Consider the following 15,948-nt stretch of genomic DNA (forward strand, 5'->3'; position numbering starts at 1 on the left):
TTACACTGTCAGATGATATTAATACCTTAAAAAAAGCAACAAACAAGTCAAGAGGTAGTGTTTCCTTTATGTATTCCAACACAAAACATTTGGTTCTGATGTTTATCCAAAGTGACATTTTGTAACACACAAGCAAGTATCTGCTCAGGAGAGAACATATGAGTCTGACACGACATAGATGCATAAATACCAGCAGACATTGTAGAGAGTCAGATTTTATTTTTTACTTGTTTTTTCACATCGTGGAAAAGTCTGCCCAACACACCATTGTAATGGCGTACTCCCAACCAGTGGTGCCACTCTATCATCTTAAGATGAAGCTTGAGTGATTCAGGAGTACGATTCCCTCTGTGGCGCCATACTTCCAGCTTGTAGCTTTGCCATGCACGCTCAATATGCTGAGTATGAGCACTTGTCTCTCGGTCCACAAAGTTGTTTTTATGGCAGACGGAATAATGATCATACCCATACTGGGCAAGTTGCCCTTTGTAGGCACGCCATTCGTCACTGAGGATGGATGTTCTGGGTTCGACATGGCATCTAATATGACCTATAAGTGTCTTCCTTCTGCGATCCCTGACGAGTCTCAGAATGGGTCTTCTGGAATTCCTGTCGACCTCCAACATCCCAAAGACCCACTGCCGTTCACGGCGCCAAGTGTTGCCACATCGGCCACGATGGTACTAAAAGTAAATGAGAAAACACAATATTTAATAAGGTTTGGACTGTATTACATCTTAACGTGTGTCCTTCCCACGTGCACTGACGGATAATGTATAAAATATTACTTCTTATAAAATCTTGATCTAAAATTTGTACAGATGCATACAAATATATAGCCCACCTTTCGTTTGTGGGCAAATTTGCTCTCATCAATAACAACAAATCGATGACGACCACCAATCCTCATTGATCTTTTCCTCAGTCGCTTGACAGCAGCAATGCACACCTTCAAATGTGAAAATAAAATATCAGCATCTTGAGGTATAACTATGCCTTAGTATGGAATTTGATAAATATGTATGCACACGTTTAGGAATTAAGTTGCATTGCATGTGTCACTGAGTGTACCAAATAATTCTCCAGCAATGTAGAATCCAATTGACTAGAGTGGTGACTTATGTATCTGTTTTATACCTAATATAGTTAGAGACTAGTCTGGTATGTAATGTGACAACCTTTCGGAGTACTTTTGCCATTCTTGTCAATGTCCTGGAGCTTGCTGCTATCCTGTCAGTGATCATGGCAAGTTGCTTCAACTGCAAACCTTGGGCAAATCTGAAGAAAGGAAAAAGTAAGAAACATAATTGATAAATTGGGCTAAGATGAAACTAAGATTTATTATTTAAGACATAAATGGCTTGAATAAAATTAGAGGGGCTGGTGGAACGGAATTCCTAATAAAATGATTCTACATGAATTACACATAAATAAATCACTGCTAAATATGTTATTTAGATATATTAATACTGTACCTGTTCATGAACTCAAGCCATTTTGTCAGAGGGATGTGAGACTTGGCGAATATTGAGCCATTACGTACAGACTTTGGGAAACTTTTATGATGCTTACACACCCTGAGGAAAAAGAAGGAAAAAAGTCAAAAAGGCTGACACGTGGACAAGGTTGTCCATGCTTTTATCTCTTCAAGACTAGCCTACTGCAATGCTCTGTACTCTGGGATTAGTAAGGGAAACATCCGTAGACTGCAACTAAAATACTGCCATATATTTTCCTACTGTGTAACAAATATGAATCTAAAAATTCAATAATTAATTCAAATTAATAATAAGTGCAGCCACAGAGGGTGTTTGGTGTATAAAGTGATACATGGTCAGCATGTTTGTTTTCACTCTGGTCCACACACAGCACAACTGGCAGAGCTAAAGCGTGAAGTTTTCATGAAGACTGACCGGAAGAAAGCGCGCATGACGTCATGTTTACGTGACCCCGATTGTAAAAATTAGTTTCTAAAGCAGGGCTCCCAAGTCTTACGCTGAGATAATGTATATCAATATCTCTGACGCGCCACTAATGCTATAGAAACGGCAGGAAACTAGCAGAGCATTTATTAATAACAACAATTAAGGATAATATTATTACCCAGTAATATTATTAAGTCCCTCAGACCCCGTCCAACCGTGCGCGGGGATCTCAGGCACGCACGCTCAGCTCAGTGCCTTCTTTTACATAGTTCCCGTTTAAATTAACAAAGTAGAATTAACGTTAGCTTCTGCTTACCACCACAGCCCATCCTTGACATGGCATTTCACCAGATGCATGCTACGGTTGCATTTTGCGCACTTCATCGTCCTCATCATGATACCACGTTTCTGCATCCATTTCACAATTTTCCTTCTGCTCTTAACTGTATTTGAACGCCTAGTATGTTTAAAAAGTTCTTCCACCAGTGCCATTGCATCAACAACTGGTCACCCGTCTCCGAGCTAATCCGCGGCCGCGCCTTTTTTTGAAGTCGGTACGGCAGACTTCTTCTCGTCGCTTAATGCTCCATTAACTAGACAGAACAGCGCCCCCACGTGTGTCTACAGGGGAATTGCGCAACGTTTACTTTACGTGACTGCACAAATAAGTAGATCCCAACGCGACAGAGACGGACATCCCAGGAGTGCAACACACACTAATCAAGAGTCTGGAAGTATCCTCAAAGTTTACTATTTCAGGTAAGCGAAAGCGTATTGAATTTGGATTTTTAAAGAACATTTTTTTGACATTATAACTGTGACGGTAGTCTTTTGTTTACAGTTTATGATCATTGCCGTTTTAGGTAAAGTTAGTCAGCAACTAATGCTAGTTAGCCTTTAGGTACTTATAAGCAACGTCCTTACGTCTCTGTTACAAGGCAGCCAACAGGCTATAATGGTAGTAGCTTAGAGGTTAGTAGTATTTCCTCCAGTTTTCTTGTCGCTATTTCTAAACAACTAAGATGTCACGGTTGGCTATTTTATCTTAACCAATGTAACCTTAGCTGCTATGACACGGTGCTGTTTTCAAGTGTAGCTAGATGGATACCCGTTTCAACAAACGTGGCGGGAAAGCTGAGGAAAATAATGAAGCTAACCCTAAGTTGCTACAAGCTGTGGAGGAGGACCTGTCACAAGAATTTGAAGAGGTCCCTATTCAGCCAAAGAAAAGAAAGCCAATCAAATATTCCCCAAGGAAAACAAGTAAGTCTAGTTCATTCATGTTTTTTTTTTACTACTTTCACCAGTATGGCTAGAAATATACTTTTTATTTATGGTAGTTGGCTGATTGAGGCACATATGTCCATTTTTGCCTATCTTCTCAATAAACAATATGCACAAAAGTACTGGGAATTTGGTCGGTGTACTGCAGTGCAATGAATTAATGTCTGTTAATGAAACTTGTAAAATATAAGGACACAGATCAAAATATTGCACTGCAGTACACCACCACCATTCACTAACCTCAATCATCCACTTAAAGTACTTCCTCTGTTCCAGTGGCTCCAACAGGGGCATTGGAGTTGGCCAAACTGAAGGAACAAGCCAAGATGGATCGACAGAAGATTGAACACCTTGAGGAGCGCATTAATTACCTGGAGGAGGCCAACAAGGACCTGAAAGCCGACAAGGACTTCCTACTCTCCCAAATTAAGGAAGTCCCCAGCACACTTGCATCTTCTGGGAAAGGTACAAATACACTACAATTAACATTCATGCAGTACTTGTTGTTCAAGGAACCAAAAATATAAATAGGCTGGGCAGAGTGTAAGGATATATCATTATATACAATTGCATTGTTGGTACAACTGAGATGTCCATTTGAGTGGAAATACTATTTTCCCAAGCCCTTCCAAAACTTTTCCTATATGACCTGATTAGTCTCTGGTGATTGCATTGCTACACAGAAAATTATTTAAACTTTTGCCCAAGCTAGTAATGTTAGCCACTGAAATAGAGTAGAGCCATCACTGTATGCTACAGCTAATGCTCTACTAACATGTTAACAAAAACACACACAAACTGTTTCACTCACTGTTACTGCTAAAAAAATAACTGAGCTTTCCTGCCAGTAAATTGCTCTGGGAGTATAACCAGAGTGCAATCGCTTTTCGCTCCCCCCAAAAAACTGTGTGTTAATTAATCAACTACAGTGCAATAGAAAAAATAAGAAAGAAAAAAATAATAATTAATAATAATTAATGTAATTATAACCCTCTTCTTGTACTTGTGCAGTTTTCTGCTATCAAAAAAGTGACTCTGCATAAAAAAGTAAATTCTTAGTTTTTTGGTTTGTTTACTTATAAACATCTTTGCTTCTCCACCTACCCCCACTTTGCTTCCCCCAGGCAGAAAGACTGCTCCAGAACCTTCTTCATCTTCGACTTCAACATCGACATCTCCCTCCTCAGACTCAAGCTTTTTATCATCCTCAGAAGAAGAGGAGAAGAAAAAGTCCAGGAAGAAGAAGTCCAAGAAAAAGACCCAGAAGTCAAAAAAACACTCTGGATCATACAGTCGTTCAAGAAGTAAGCAGAGATATTATATAGATATGATATTATAACAGACTTTATAATCACCTTTATAATAAAGTTAAAGTTGACCGCTGCTTAACCTTTTATGGATTACATTTGTATGAAAATCAACTACTTTCATGGGCTTTGTTAATAATAATTAGATGGAACTAAAGATGATATATTGATGTCTCGCTAATGGTATATTTTAGTAATCATTTGTTAGATATTTAACCTCTGAAACAGAAAAATATAAGAAATAAATCTACTTACTGTACCATCCTAGTTCACTGTGCATCCTCTATCCATTATAGGGTTATGTTTGGTACAGGCAGGTAAAAAAGGACATTACTTCCTGGGCATCCTCTTTCTAGGCTGGTGAAGGCAGATATTGCTAGCCACAGAGTCGGGTAGGAAAGTCTAATATAACCAGCCTAGAAGAAGGATGCAAAAGTAAGAAGGATCCTTTCTCATCAGCTAGTACTGCAAAACCTATAGGGTGCCAAATCAACAATGCCAGTATAAGTCTGAAAAAGTGACCTATTTTGTTTGTTTTTCTGTTGTGTTCTTAAGTAACCACAACAGATGGAGTGATCCGTCGCTATAAGAATGTCCTTCGGATCTTCAAAAAGTGTGGACCCATGAAGAAAGCCTTCGCGAAAATGAACGTTGAATCGAAACACGATTGCACGCACAGCTATAATTGCTGAGCTCGCAATTACTTTTCGGGACGCATTCCAAGGTCTGCTGACAGGTGACGAAGATCAAATGAAGATTTGTGTGCTTGCAGAGCGTTGCCGCGGGGCTATAAACGAGGAGATGGCCGAAACCATCACAGCATGCAAAAAAAATGGAAAGCTCCTCCCAATAATGTATAAGTATACTTAATAATTTTCATTTTGTTCACAAATGTTTAAATTTTGTTAAACGGTTTAAACTTGCTGTTGAACTTAAAGTTAATGTGTTTATACACAAATGTTTAAATTTTGTTAAACTGTTTAAACTTGCTGTTGAACTTAAAGTTAATGTGTTTATACATACACAATATATGTAGAAATTTTCTATGTGTTATGTTTTGTGTTACAAAAACAATACATAAAGGAAACACTACCTTAACTTGTTTGTTGCTTTTGTTAAGGTATTTATATCATCTGACAGTGTAATAACACTTAATGACATTTTAACGAAACATTCAAATTGTTCCACTTTACTTGAATTCAAAGAAAACAGTTATGACACAATTATAAACTGGTTTGACTATGTAATAACATATAATGACATATTAATTGAAGAATCTAATTGTTCCACTTTACTTGAATTCAAAGAAAACAGTTGTGACACTGTTATAAGGTCATTTGGCAGTGTAGTTACTCTTAACGACATCATAAAGAAAGGAACAACATTTATGACACAGTTGTAATGGTTTTATGACAGCGAGTGTCAAAACCATCCATATAGGACGGTTTAATGTCGCTCTAAGATATGAAACCAAACGTTTTCTTAAGTTTGACAGTTAGGTCTGCTATGACATGTTTATGACAGGTTTTGTTGTCTTGGCTTATGTCAAGTTGTCATAACAAGGACATCTCAAACAATGTCACCTTCGCATCAAAAGTGACATAACTTACCGAATGACACTTAACGACAACTGTCATAAGTATTCATTGATATTTATGACAGCTGTCATGTCATGGTTATGACAATGTTATGTCAGTCTTATGAACACCCATTCAAGTAAAGTGTTACCCAATTGTCAAATGACATGTTTGAGCAAAATCTATTCCATTTTAAATCCCATTTTAATTCCGATTTTGTTTTTTAGGCTATACATGTGCTTAGACTTTTCGCATAGCAGCAGCAAGGTAACAAGTGGATATACCAGAGGGGATAGTGTACAATACAGCAGTACGAGATTATTGTAGGTCTGCCCGCGGACCTGAGAAAAATAATGCTCTTTTTCCAACTCTGGCACAATAAATTGAGGGGAAAAGGGAATAATTGATTTGATTGATCAATTGATTGATTTGCACCATAAATAAAATTCTGCACATCCTGTTCAGGCTAGTTTGAATTTTGACCGATGGAGCGTGTCTCTAAAGCAGGTTGGTCCGATATGAACCAGGCTTCAGTATCTCAAGTGTAACAATGACCTTAATTGATTTTCTGAACCAGGGGTAGAGAATGGCATAGATCAGAGGGTTAAGACAGGAGTTAAAATAAAACAACCATATCACAATGGTTACAGATGAAGCTGTGTACATGTTATTTTGGGATGTAAGAACAAAACAATAAAATGGGCAAGCGCATATCAGAAACACAACTACAACAACACCAAGATTCCTGGCTGCTTTCATTTCAGACTTATTAACAGTTACTTTCATTGTCACAACTGTAATGTGAGACCGCATGGCACGAGCCTGATACACAGCCACCCCAAATATTCTCATGTATAGAATGACAATAACAGTAATGGGAACAATGAATGAAACAATTAGATCATAAAGATTAGCAATGTAATTAATGTCAATAACACACTCTCCTATGCAGGAGTTATACCTGCCTGGTTGTTGCAGGTTATTCTTCATTAACACACAGTTATATAAAGCAGCAAACATCCAACACAGACAAACACATACTTGAACTCTTTTTGGTTTGACTTTGGTGAAGTAATGCAGAGGATAACAAATAGCCACATATCGATCCACTGATATGAGCACCATGGTTCCTATTGAGGACGAGATAATAGTAGATGATATAATCAACCAAAGAGAACACATGAGATCACCGAGCAACCAGCAGCCATCTATTATAATTATTCGAAAGATCATGAAGAGGCCCACGAGGAAATCTGAGACGGCCAGAGAGAGGAGGAGGAGGTTGGTGGGTGTGTGGAGCTGCCTAGAGGGAAACAGATATTGATATTGGTGTAAACATTCAAGTCATTGATTATTCACATAAAAATACATAATACAAGGTTTCAATCTACCAGGTTGACAAATAGATGAAATATGTCACTACTTGAAATGTGAGATGGAGATGATGACCAGCAGGTTGAGAGCTACAGTGAGCAGAGAGATGGAGGACAACAAAATGTAAATCAACATTGCTTCAAAGTGAGGACGAGTAAGCTTTCTGCAGGAGGTGTTGATGAGTTGTGGAAAGCAAAGTTCAGTTCCCACCAAGGTTTCCATCACTGAGAGGAGAAGCTGCAGAACAACAGCTTCAGCTGACTGGCCAAAGCTTCTTGTCTTACAACTGATTTGTCTCTTTACTTTGGGTCCACCCCTCCTACCTCATCACCTCTGATATTGTTTCTTTCTCCATGGAGATTGAAGAACAATAGTTTCCGTGCATCTTCCAGCTGGAGATGACTATGGGTGTGTTCTGATGTTGACCTTTGACCAAGTACTTTCTTTATTATTTTTAATGATGATTTGTTAAATTATTCTCTATTTATTTAAAGACAACAAAAATGTATTTGAAAGTAAAGTCACATACCAGCCTACATCTATGGGGTTGGTGAGCAGCCACTAAATGAAATGATGTTAGTGATGAATTATAACGAACCTAATATTAAACAAAAACAGTTTACTGATCATCATTAGTCATTGCTGGAAAAAGGAAAAAAAGCAAGGTTTGACAATTGGCAAAATGATTTGCACTATAATTGGAGTTTTTCCTTTTTTAATACTCACTTTATATTTTTTTAACAACATGACAACATGCATTACTTTGTTTGTCCACTTTCCAGTTGCATGTAGTCTTGGTACACATGATATTCAGGTGATATGTACAATGCACAGAAAGAACAAGAAACATCAAATGGCGGTCACATAGGATTGGCACTCGGTAGGATCTTTACCTTCTTTATTACTACTCTAGTTGCCTCAGTCCAAGATGGTCCAAGTCGGTGGTATAGTTTTCGGTTCTGATGTATGGTGGTATGCCTTTAGCAAAAGCGGTGATAAAATAACCTTGAGATTTTCATGAAAATTCATGAATATATCTATCTGGTCCTGGGCTTGAAATTATTTTTGAGCATGGAGATCACCTCCTGGATCTCCCATTCCTTGATAGGCTCATCCAGTTCCTTAGCTGCTGATTCTGTCAGTTCAGTTAGCTTTATAGGATTTAGGAACTTTGTGAGTTTTGCATCTTAAAACCAGGTATCTGTAATATTCTTTTAAAGATTTGTAGAACTCTGCAAAGGATTCTGCTATTTTATCCGGTTTTGGTTTAAGGCGTATTCACACAGAGAATGCAAGGAGTCTGCAAACTCACTGCCAACACTTCCAGTTATTAGTGCGGGTACAAAATGATTACAAACGTTGCCATTGTTTCTGTTTTAGTCTGTTGGAGGGCACTTTGAATACAAGCAGAGTGGGAGTGGAGAGGGTTTGATTGGACATATATTGTGATCTGATTCATTGCATCAAGGTTTAATGTGATCACACACATTGCATCACGGCCCATTTGACCTCATGCATTTGTGCCAGATTGTTATTTTTACGTTTGTCACTATTACTACTATGATTCATTTTCATTGTCTGCTATTATCAGTTTCTACTATTTGTTTGACTTTATGACATTTACCCTGTATATGCTTCCTGTAGGCAATGTTATAAGAAAACACTGCATGAACTTCATTGTTATGCAGACACTCAATCGTATCCGACGATCAAGTCAGACAAGACCGCCCAACTAGTTTAACTCTGGGAGACATCAAAACTTAAAAAGTTATCTTGATAGGCCCAGAGTGCCATTGAAGTCAGCTTTCTGGTGATACAGTTTCTCTGGATGGAATTGCTCTGGTATCCAGCAGCACCGTAAAGAAATTTGGAATTCTCTTTGACGAGGATGTGTCCTTTAACTCCCAGATAAAGCGGACATCAAGGACTACCTTTTTTCATCTACACAACGTATCAAATAATTTATTTATGTTTTGTGTCGTTCCTGAACGTAACCTGTTCGGGTTGCTGGGCAACGAGTACAAGGCGGGAATTCCAAGATCATCCTTGCCCCCCTCCAACCAGTTCCAAATAGGCAAATAACACACCAGGGGTCAGTTTCAAAAAGCAGGCTTAGTGGAAACTCAGAGTTTGTTAACCCTGCGATGAGGGAAACTCTGGGTGGTCTATTTCAGAAGGCGAGGTAACTAAACCTCAGGATCAGTCGCTATGGTAACTGAGCCTGTGAACCTAATCTGGTTGGGAGCAGGTTTTCTTCAATAAACCTTGAGTTTCTTTCACAGGCTGCTCCCTCTGACAGCAGCCAGCCAATGACACAGCGCTCTTTCATGTCCTCATTCATTCATACTCTGTATAAGACATATTTTAGTTGAATATGAACAAATATGATCTCTGTTACGTTAAAGATTAAAGTGTTTTCTTGATCATGGCATGTCCTTTTCTGGACCATCCTGTTGACGAAGAAGCGGTTTTACTTTGCAAGGTGCTAAACGTCGAAAGAGAATATTGTGGCCCCAATGAGATATACCGTATTGTCATTTCTAGATAACTACTTGTTTGCAGTTTCCTTCATAACACCAGTGATGTGGAGAATATTAGTAAAACTACTGTGTGTAGAGCCATGAAAAACGTCTTTTAAACGTGTTTGTTCCCTGGACACAAACCAGTGAGAGCCATTAAAGAGGAGTTCCACAGGATGCACCTGAATAAAATACATTATAGGTTCAATACCCTTGGACCCGTTTTTACCAGCCATTCTTGTGATTAAATATGAGTGTGTATTCCAATACAATACAAATAAAATTTAGGGTTTGACTGACAGTTTGTTGAACCTCCTGCTTTAGTGCATTCTGACAGAGTGTAAAACCTATGGAATATGATTAGTGTGTACATAAATTATTAACTGAAGCGTTGACCCGAGCAGCAGTTTTCTCCCACGTTTCTCTGTCTTTTGCTGCAGTAGCGTGTTGCTTTGCTTCTAATTACGGTTAGGCATCTTCTTCTATCCTTTGAACTGCTTATCCTGCACACAGGGGTCGCGAGGGGACCGGAGTCTATCCCAGCCAACTTTGGACGAGTGACAGGGTACACCTTCCAGGGCTAACACAGAGGCAAACAACCTTTCACACACCTACAGACAATTTTAGAGTTCCCAATCAACTTAATCCCCAGAGCATGTCTTTGGACTGTGGGAGAACCCACGCAGACACGGGGAGAACATGCAGACTCCCCACAAACCCAGGACCTTCTTGCTGTGAGGTGACAGTGCTAACCACCACACCACTGTTCCGCCCAGTGGTTAGTCATCTTGACTAATATGATTCATATTTTACCATTAGAGTTAGCTGAATTGTGTGAGAACAAAAATTATACAACCCCAACACACATATATATTAAGAAAGTGAAACCTGCCAGGCAATCTTTCAAGGAGCCTTGACGCTCTTTTGTCATCGCAACCAGGAAAACATCCACACAGACCTACACCATAGGCGCAAAACAAGAACAGGACGACCACATAACATGCAAACACCCAGCGGCTGTGACAGACTTAGTCAATTATTCATAATTATGTTGAACAGATAATAAAAACTGCTCAGAATTTAATTGAGGGTCTCATTTGAAGGGCCAAGAAGGGCACATAACATGTCAGTGGGAAATAGTAAAAATTATTTGTTGGGCTGTAATTAATAAGAACTATCCAAACTATTATCTGAAAAAAATTGCTTATTTCCAATGCCAGCATGTATAAATATACTTTATTAAAATGATATGGGCATTCTATATTCATAGCAAAATGTGAAATCTCAATAAAATATATATATATTGAACTGTAGCTTCTTTTTTGAAAGTACTGAAGGCAAAGGAACAGGAAACGGATTAGAAAACAGACTGACTTAAACTATTGAGCTTGACACAACCTTCGGAAGGCACTGAATGTCAGGTGTCCATTTCAAGTAGGAGGTTCAACAAACTCTCAGTCAAATCCTAAACTCTTTGAGTTTTGGGTTTCAAAACAGCTGTTTAGAGTTGGTTCAATTGACTCAGAGTTGAGTGCGTGGGCTGAAGGCAGCAAGAATGGAATCATGATACAACGGGTTACCATGGCAACCAACACAAACAATCGGTCGGCATTCGTCACCCCTATTGAGCTGGAAATATTAATGCAAGCGTTCGGCAAGTATGAACCGCTGATAGGGGTTTAACAATGGGAAAGATACACTACACAGCACATATACTGAACCAAGAATATTTTATGTGACATCTTGTCATCAAAGAAATAGTCTCTAACCTAAACCAACAACGGTTATGACCTGGGGCTCAAGATAGGTGACAGAGCAGACAAGTAAAGACATAAAGTCTCTGTAATTCTCTATGACTTGTTTATTTTTCACCAAGAATGTGTTGTGACTTCTCCCCAAGGTTCTCTCGGGCTCCAGGGCACCATTTTTGTATTATTCATACCGTGACAAACAGTTGTTCTTTTCGGTTGGCCCATAAAAGGATGTTGTGTCTCTAAATTGTGGAGGAGAAGCTTACAGCTTCCTTCCATGTGAAGCTGTTGTAATTTTATCCTTTTGAGCAAATAATGAAAAAGACAACTTTAAATCTCGAGACTTATTCTGGAATTCTAAGTGCTTTGAAATAGTGTTCAAACAGATTTCCTAGAGTAACTTAAGTTGTAGTTTTAATAGTTTGTTCACTGTTTAAATGACCTGCTACACAATGAATAGAAATATGATCTGCACATACAAGTGTTCGTACAAAGTTCACAGGACCAAAACTTCTACATCTGTTATTAAATTCTCATCAACATGACCACGTACATTTTCTTGTCTATTTTCTCTCAGCATGCAGTGTCTCTACAGCAGGTTTCTCTCACATGAGCCAGGCTGCAGTATCTCAAGAGTAACAATAAGCTTCATAGATTTTCTAAACCAGGGGTAAAAAAAGGCATAGATCAGAGGGTTAAGACACGAGTTGAAATAAAACACACAAATTACAATCGTGGCAGACGAGGCATTGAGCAAGGTGTCCTGGCCTGAGAGTGAAACACAATAAAATGGACTGAGGCACAATAGAAAGACGACAATAACGACACCAAGAGTCTTGGCGGCTTTCATTTCTGATTTTTTAGGAGTTATGGTCATTGACAATCTTAGAGGTAATTCTGCAGCATGAGACCTCATGGCACGAGCCTGAGTCACAGCCACCACAAAGACTCTCACATACAGAACTATGATGACAGTGACAGGACAGATAAAAGTCAAAAAGAGATCTGTGAGTCCACCAATGTAGTTAATTTCAATGACACACTCTCCAAAGCAGGAGTTATTCCTGCCTGGTTTTTCAAGGTTGTCTTTAAGCAACAGAGAGTGAAGAAAAGCAGAACATGTCCAACACAGACACACACAGACCTTAACTCTTTTTTGTGTGACTTTGTTGGCATAATGCAGAGGCTCACAAATAGCCACATATCGGTCAACTGATATGAGCACCATGGTTCCCACTGAGGCAGAAGTAATAATATATGCTAGATACTGATACAAAACGCACATGAGGTCACCTAGAAACCAGCAGCCACCTGTAAGCACAATCTGAAAGAACATAATGAAGCCCACAAAGAAGTCTGAGACGGCCAGAGAGATGAGGAGGAGGTTGGTGGGGGTGTGGAGCTGCCTTAGGAGATAAGAAAACAACAAGCTAATTGTTATTGTTAGCAGCAATTGTCATATCTAGACATAAAAGCAATGACTATAACATAAAATCATATTCCCAATGAAGTCTTAGTTTTGATTATTAGTTCAATCATTAACCAATTCTTCTAAGCTACAAGCTTAATGCATTGATAAAATCTCCTAGTACTTGAAATAGGAGATGGAGATGATGACCAGCAGGTTGAGAGTCACAGTGAGCAGAGAGATGGAGGACAATAAAATATAAGTAAGCATAGATACAAAGTGAGGACGCATGGTCTTCCTGCAGGAGGAGTTGAGGAGATGAGGAAAACACAGTTCATCTTCTTCAAGACTCTTCATTCTCTGAGACAGGAGACACTATGCTGCTGTGCTCATCATGCAACTGATGAACCTCTTGTCCTCCTCCACATCCCTCCTTCTTTAATACTCTGGAGACAATTATTTCTTAGAGGGAAGAACCAAACCTCTGCCTCACTGTTTCATCTGTCTTCATCGGTCTTTTTCCTGTACATCACCTTGCCCTCCCTCTTTCTCCTTCACATCTTTAGAAACAATTATAACTTCCCTCGTGTTCAGTGATGGAGAACAGCAATGAACAACACAGTCAAAGCTGCTTTATTCAGGACAGATTATTATTTAACTTTTTACAGTGGCCATATACATTATTTATTCTTGGACATGCAAGGCTTGCTTTTGGACAAAAAACATTAGAACTGATGAACATTGCCCTGTTCCCTCTTTCAATATGTGACGTACATTTTCAACACAGTACATCGATGATGTGTCCTAGCAATAGCAGGTGTAGATAAGGAAGAACAAGGGGTCAATAATGGAGCATTACCACAGTTTAGATGTGCTTCAGCAGAGGATCCATTAAAGGATATGAACTTCTAAAATGAATGGGTCAAGACTTCAGAATGCTTTGGTTCATATGAAACACAGCCAGTGGACAGTTATTCACAATAGATATGATAGTGGGAACATTTCTGAAAACCCGCTTTAGAAACCTGGAGTTTAAATTAAACTTATTTTGTTTGTGAACTGAGATAGAAATTTCACATTAATTATGTGCGTGGCCTCGGTTTGACCCTTCACGAGTTGGGTTTCAGCCCATCTGTCCATTACTATACCACTTATATACAGTCAGCTTCTGGGCCCAGCGGGCCTAGCAGGGTCTCCCAGACCTCATATTGCGCTGGTATCTGAACCAGCCCCTCCCTTCCCTGCCATGCTGCTGTTTTGTCTCACCTGACTTCGGTTTCAACCCCGTTCAACGGGTTGGTGCTACACAAGCTTACAACGTCATCTACGCGCGTCACAGCGCCAGGATCTATTGCTCAAAGTGTCCGACAGGGCTGTATGTGGGTGCGACACGGATGATAGTTTGCCTTTTTTGGTTTGCCCGTGCTTGCGACTACGTGTATGGAGATTGGGGTTTATGTTTATGGGTTGATTGGTTAAATTATGATTTAAGTGGTTTTGGTTTATATTTGTTAAGTTCTGATAAAAATACTCATTTTTGTGGAAATTCTATTATCTGTTAATCTTGGTTATTTTTGTTATTTTGGTGGTAGGGCTCTAGGCCATTAAGACACCTACGCCGGCTAGATTTTCCTGAGATTGAAGTTTTTATTTATTTTTTGGTTTATTGATTTATTTTCCCTCCCAATAATTGGAGGTTCTTCCCCCATAGTTGCTGAGTGTCAAAGGTGGTGACGTCGGTGTCCCCAGTTAGTGGTGTCCCCAGGTAGTGGTGTCTCTCTCCTGTGTGCTGTGTTTCCCCCCCGTTTGGTTTAATTTGAGTTTTGTTTGCCGCAGTGTGTTTGTGTGTTCACGTGTGATTGGGGTGATCCTTCCCTGAGACCCCACACCCCATTGACCCTGTCCCTCCACCGGTAAAGACTCAGAACTTACTTCCCTTACCTGGGGACAGCAGCGTTTCCTTTCCTCCAAGACATTGCTGTTTGACAATCACCTTTCCTCCACAGTTCACTCAGTTGCCCAGATACCAGGACTGGAATGAGACAGAGACACAAGATTAGACATGTTTAACTTCAGCCTGCATTTCTTTACACAGAAGTATATAACTGGCTTCTTTTGAAGGCAGACTGGCTAAGGAAATAGCTGGAAGGCTAAGGAAATAGCTTCTTTAGCATACGAAAGGAAAGCAAATAATTCATGGCAGCGTGCGGTGAATCGTTAACCTTTTTTACTAATCATCATCCTTTTGGTGATTGACGGCCGAAATTTCATTCAAACAACTTTTTGTAGAGAGAGGAAAGAAAAATGCCCAAACCGACTAGATCAGAGACGAAGCTACAGGGAGATGTGGCGACAACGGAAGAGGAGTACGTAAGCCTGAGTCGAATTACTGAGTTACTGGATAAACAAAAGGACATCTTTAAGGATCTGCTCCATCAACAACAGGAGAACTTTAGAGGATTCATAAAAATAATAATGGAATCTACTAACAACCGATTGGATTTACAGACAAAGGACATTCAAGAGCTAAAAACAAGCCTGCAGTTCACGCAAGGTGAGGTGGAAACTTTAAAAGAACAGAATCTGAAACTCACGGAGCGCACAAACACTTTGCAAACCCACTTTTATAAAGTATGTGACAATTTGCACATTATCACGGATAAACTGGAGTATCTGGAGGGACAGAGCCGCAGAAACAATCTGGTCTTTGAGGGAGTGTTGGAGTCGCCCGGAGAGACTTGGGCCGACGCCGAGGAAAAAGTGAAGGAGAAGTTCCAGCTACATCACGTGGTCGAGGTGGAGA

At 39.5% G+C, this 15,948-nt stretch overlaps 3 protein-coding genes across 3 annotated transcripts; 1 reads left to right on the top strand and 2 right to left on the bottom strand.

The window, feature by feature from the left end:
- Positions 1-3,068: 3,068 nt before the first annotated feature.
- Positions 3,069-4,624, top strand: LOC134132808 (protein FAM133A-like). The gene is made up of 3 exons (XM_062564961.1): positions 3,069-3,188; positions 3,486-3,674; positions 4,334-4,624. Coding segments are annotated over exons 1-3 (405 nt in total). The 5' UTR covers positions 3,069-3,187; the 3' UTR covers positions 4,549-4,624.
- A 1,967-nt stretch (positions 4,625-6,591) lies between these two features.
- LOC119229013 (trace amine-associated receptor 13c-like) lies at positions 6,592-7,689 on the bottom strand. Its single transcript, XM_037489088.2, has 2 exons — positions 7,517-7,689; positions 6,592-7,396 (listed from the first exon to the last, which is right to left on the bottom strand). Exons 1-2 carry the CDS (start codon positions 7,687-7,689, stop codon positions 6,592-6,594), a joined length of 978 nt encoding a protein of 325 aa, XP_037344985.2.
- A 4,637-nt stretch (positions 7,690-12,326) lies between these two features.
- Positions 12,327-13,502, bottom strand: LOC119229182 (trace amine-associated receptor 13c-like). The gene is made up of 2 exons (XM_037489365.1): positions 13,330-13,502; positions 12,327-13,143 (listed from the first exon to the last, which is right to left on the bottom strand). Exons 1-2 carry the CDS (start codon positions 13,500-13,502, stop codon positions 12,327-12,329), a joined length of 990 nt encoding a protein of 329 aa, XP_037345262.1.
- Between the last annotated feature and the right edge of the window lie 2,446 nt (positions 13,503-15,948).

This window comes from Pungitius pungitius, chromosome 10 (assembly GCF_949316345.1).
Source record: "Pungitius pungitius chromosome 10, fPunPun2.1, whole genome shotgun sequence".
NCBI classification, from domain to species: domain Eukaryota; kingdom Metazoa; phylum Chordata; class Actinopteri; order Perciformes; family Gasterosteidae; genus Pungitius; species Pungitius pungitius.